We start from the raw sequence: 3,595 nt of genomic DNA, 5'->3' as shown, positions 1-3,595 counted from the left end.
CTGCTGTCATGTTGATATCTGCTCCCTTGTCCTGCAAAGGGGAAAGATATGAAGCTTATTTCAGGGTTTATATACAAAAGCAATCCAAACACCACGCTGACAAGTTTAAGTAGTAATGGCTACATTTTCTGCAGTATCTACAGTAAATACTCCCCACAAACAAAAGATGAGCTTCTAAGGCTGTTTATAACATGGAATTTCTTACCCTGAGAGCCCATTTAACTAGGCACACCGTGCCACTGATTCTTAGAAGCAAGTCAACTTGGCAAGAGAGCCCTCTGATATTAATGCAGACAGAAAAGCTAATTGGCTGAGATGCTCCCCTGCATCCAGGCACTGCTTCCCCCTCTGGTGTCTCTACTTACATTAACAACTAAATCAATAATAGCAGATGCACAAGGTTTTGACTGTCGCCAGCCTGATGGCCAGAAAAGAGATTTCACTGAAGCTTTATTGCCCTACCTGAAGTATCACCCCTGGAAGGAGACAAAACATCATGTAGTCCTCTGTAATTGCACATATCTTCATGACAGCATTCCAATGTGGACATGGTGGTGGTGCCAGAGTGGTTTTGTGCTTGTTTGGCTTGGCAGATATCAGCTGTGCTTGCAATAGAGTCCAAGCAGCCATGAGTAAGTGGGGAATGTGTATTCTGAGGATCAAGCAGTCTGGAGAAGCAGGCACTAAGCTCAGATTTGCACATATAGCCAGTTGCAACACAGTGTGCAGCATCACAGTAGCATCTGATTTCACCTAAAAAATAAACATTGTAAAAGGAAGGTAAGAATTTGGCCCTCTAAAGACACCTCACTAACTATTCTTATTAGCCACAAGCATCACACAACCAAACTCAGGGCCAGTTTTGAGGCACTCCTCTAGACTGTCAGTCCAAGGGTGCAGGGGTTGTTTCCTTCCCATCACTGTACAGTTGTAACCTTAATCCCTGGAAATGTCTTGAGGCACTTGCTTTGATTAGCAGCACTATAGTCCTTTGAATTAAAGCAAGAGCATTTCACTAAACCAGGGACTGGGGGAGGGCTAGGGAGGGTGGGAGGAAGGTCACAGTGGCTTTTTTTTTTTTCAAGGTAAATAACTAACAGGACCATTTTATAGCTACTTACAGCTGTTGCATCTAACCACATTTAAAATGAAATCCCAGTTTTAAAAGCGACACATACCTTCAGTCCTAGAAGAAAGTCACATCTATATTTTAACCATTACTCCAGGAACAGCATTCTATTTTTACAAAAGTAACTTTTTTTTTAACTGGGCATAAGCACACAACAAAAACACCAGGTTTAAATATTTATGTGACAAACGAAAAAAAAAAATCGGAACTGCTGAATTGTTTATTGCCTCTCAATACTGTGCCAAAATTTAAAAGGTTTAACTAACACCTTATAAAGCTATTAGTTAGAACCATTACCATCTAAGTCTCCCAGTCAGGAAGGTTTTTACTGTGTGAAACTGGGCAACTATTTGTAATTTCTCCAGAAAGAGAGAAATTCTTTAAGTAGTTATTCATGCAAAAAGGCTTTTTTTATCAGTATTATAAAACTAAAAAGTTCCAGTCTATAGTTATTCTGTTCACCAGAGACAGTGTGTCTCAACTCAAATGCAAAGTTATTAAATGGGGTGAAATTGCCAGGCTAAAAGCCCCCCCTTTGCCTCTCCCAAATTTCACATGCAATCCTACAGTCAAAAAGGAGAAACACTTAGAACTGGGAGAGGATTTTCAATGAAAAAAAAATTTTCAGGAAACCTCAAACATTTCTGAAGGAAGCGATAAAGTTCCCTTCATAAAACTCTTCATTTTGTGCTCTCCAAACGGCTCTGGTACAAATTAAACGTGTCCTCTGCTGGAGCAAAAACTTACTCTTTCTAGGCAAGTTGCAACTCAGACATAATTCAATGTGCCATCGAGCCAAGGTTTAGGAGGGAGTCAGATTTTGGAGTCATCCTTAGAAGAATGGACTTAAAACTACTTCGGATGTGCCAGTTGTACTTGCCATCATAGTGGCACCAATGCTTTTAAAGTCGACTGAATTGTCAGATGTGTTCTAGTCTGCACTTCAAAAATCCATCTGCTGGCTGCCCTGCTGCCACCCCTTCTTAGTATGCTACCTACCACCTTACACCTACAAAGGTATTCTGCAACACGTTAAAAAACATCCCAAGTTACTTTCCCCTTGTCAGGCTACCTTAATACACTCCCCAAAATGCTACTGCAGGCTCCAGGCCTTGAAGTTCCTGCTGCTCTTTAATAACTCTGCTTAATAGAAGCCAAATGATGGAGTGTCTCACTGTCTCCAGTACAACTCCCTTGGGCTTTTAGACCAAGTAACCTAATTTTTCATGAATTCACACACACTGCCATCCAGCATGTTACAGAAAAGAGACTCAATCATTTTCTAAGCATTCTATGTGAGGCCTTCCCCCCACCCACTCTGAAGAAAGTAATTTTCATCATTTTCTCACTGCATGAGAGTTAAAAGTAAGATGCAAACATGGCACAGCACCAGAGCTGACAGCCCTTTCACGACTCTCAGCACAGCATGGGAATAAAGTGAAACAATACACATACTTTCATTTTAACTGTTTATACAAATCACGCTTAAAAATCTACATTTTATTGACCTAAGACAATCCTATAAACAAAACCTGACAGGTTAGTCATCAGGTTGATTCAACTGCTTTTTAATTAAAGCCACGTTTTCAGTGAAACAGAATGGACTTTGTATTACTGTATTAAAGCTTTATTTCTGTCAATTCATAGTTTCTTCCTGTGCTATGCAAAAGGCCAGGAAGGGTATTTAGTATTTTGAAACGGTGAACAATGCCCTTCTGTTCCCTCCTCTTTCTTGTTACTGTATGTAGCTATTAAAGAAAAATGTCTGCTTTTAGTCAAGATGGCTACAGGAGAGACTGCAGGCTTCTCTTCAAGCTTTTGAAGTCAACAGCAGCCAGAAGCCTGTGATCCCCTAATTATATCATTATCAGGCACATAGTTTCAGTATCTGCGACTTCACATCACTCAGTCACTCCCTGTTCTGCCCGCTTTGATGGGGCCAGCAGGCTCCCCCCTGCACGCTGCAAGGCTGTTATTTACGGTTAATTACAGCCTTCCTTCCAAAATAAATAAATACCGTCGCACATCACCACCGCGCTAACTTATCCTTTAACCTCCTCCCCCGAGCGCCGCGAGGACCAGCGGGTCACCTCTGCCCCGGGAGGGCAGACCGCGGAACACGGCCCCTGCTCCCAGTGCCAGTGTCTTGCTCCCACTGCCCTGCTCCCAGTGACACTGCCCTGCTCCCAGTGCCCTGCTCCCAGTGACACTGCCCTGCTCCCAGCGTCCTGCTCCCAGTGACACTGCCCTGCTCCCAGCGTCCTGCTCCCAGTGACACTGCCCTGCTCCCAGTGCCCTGCTCCCAGTGACACTGCCCTGCTCCCAGCGTCCTGCTCCCAGTGACACTGCCCTGCTCCCAGTGTCTGCCCTTCTCCCAGGCCTAGCGCCTTGCTCCCAGTGCCAGTGCCTTGCCCCCAGTGCCCTGCTCCCAGTGCCAGCGCCCTGCTCCCAGTGTCACTGTCCTGT

The 3,595-nt window shown here is 44.0% G+C and overlaps 1 protein-coding gene across 1 annotated transcript in view; it reads right to left on the bottom strand.

The window, feature by feature from the left end:
- The window catches only part of BAMBI (BMP and activin membrane-bound inhibitor), a 1,520-nt gene extending 771 nt beyond the window's left edge, over positions 1 to 749 (bottom strand). Inside the window, 3 exon segments of the mRNA XM_009075358.1 lie at position 1; positions 3 to 31; positions 463 to 749. The exon segment at position 1 is cut by the window's left edge and continues 771 nt beyond it. Coding sequence (XP_009073606.1) covers position 1; positions 3 to 31; positions 463 to 703 — 271 coding nt within the window. The 5' untranslated portion in view covers positions 704 to 749.
- Between the last annotated feature and the right edge of the window lie 2,846 nt (positions 750 to 3,595).

Source organism: Acanthisitta chloris, unplaced genomic scaffold (assembly GCF_000695815.1).
Source record: "Acanthisitta chloris isolate BGI_N310 unplaced genomic scaffold, ASM69581v1 scaffold16095, whole genome shotgun sequence".
Classification (NCBI taxonomy): Eukaryota; Metazoa; Chordata; class Aves; order Passeriformes; family Acanthisittidae; genus Acanthisitta; species Acanthisitta chloris.
The sequence above is the reverse complement of the archived record's forward strand: the minus strand, read 5'-3'. Positions and strand labels throughout refer to the sequence as shown.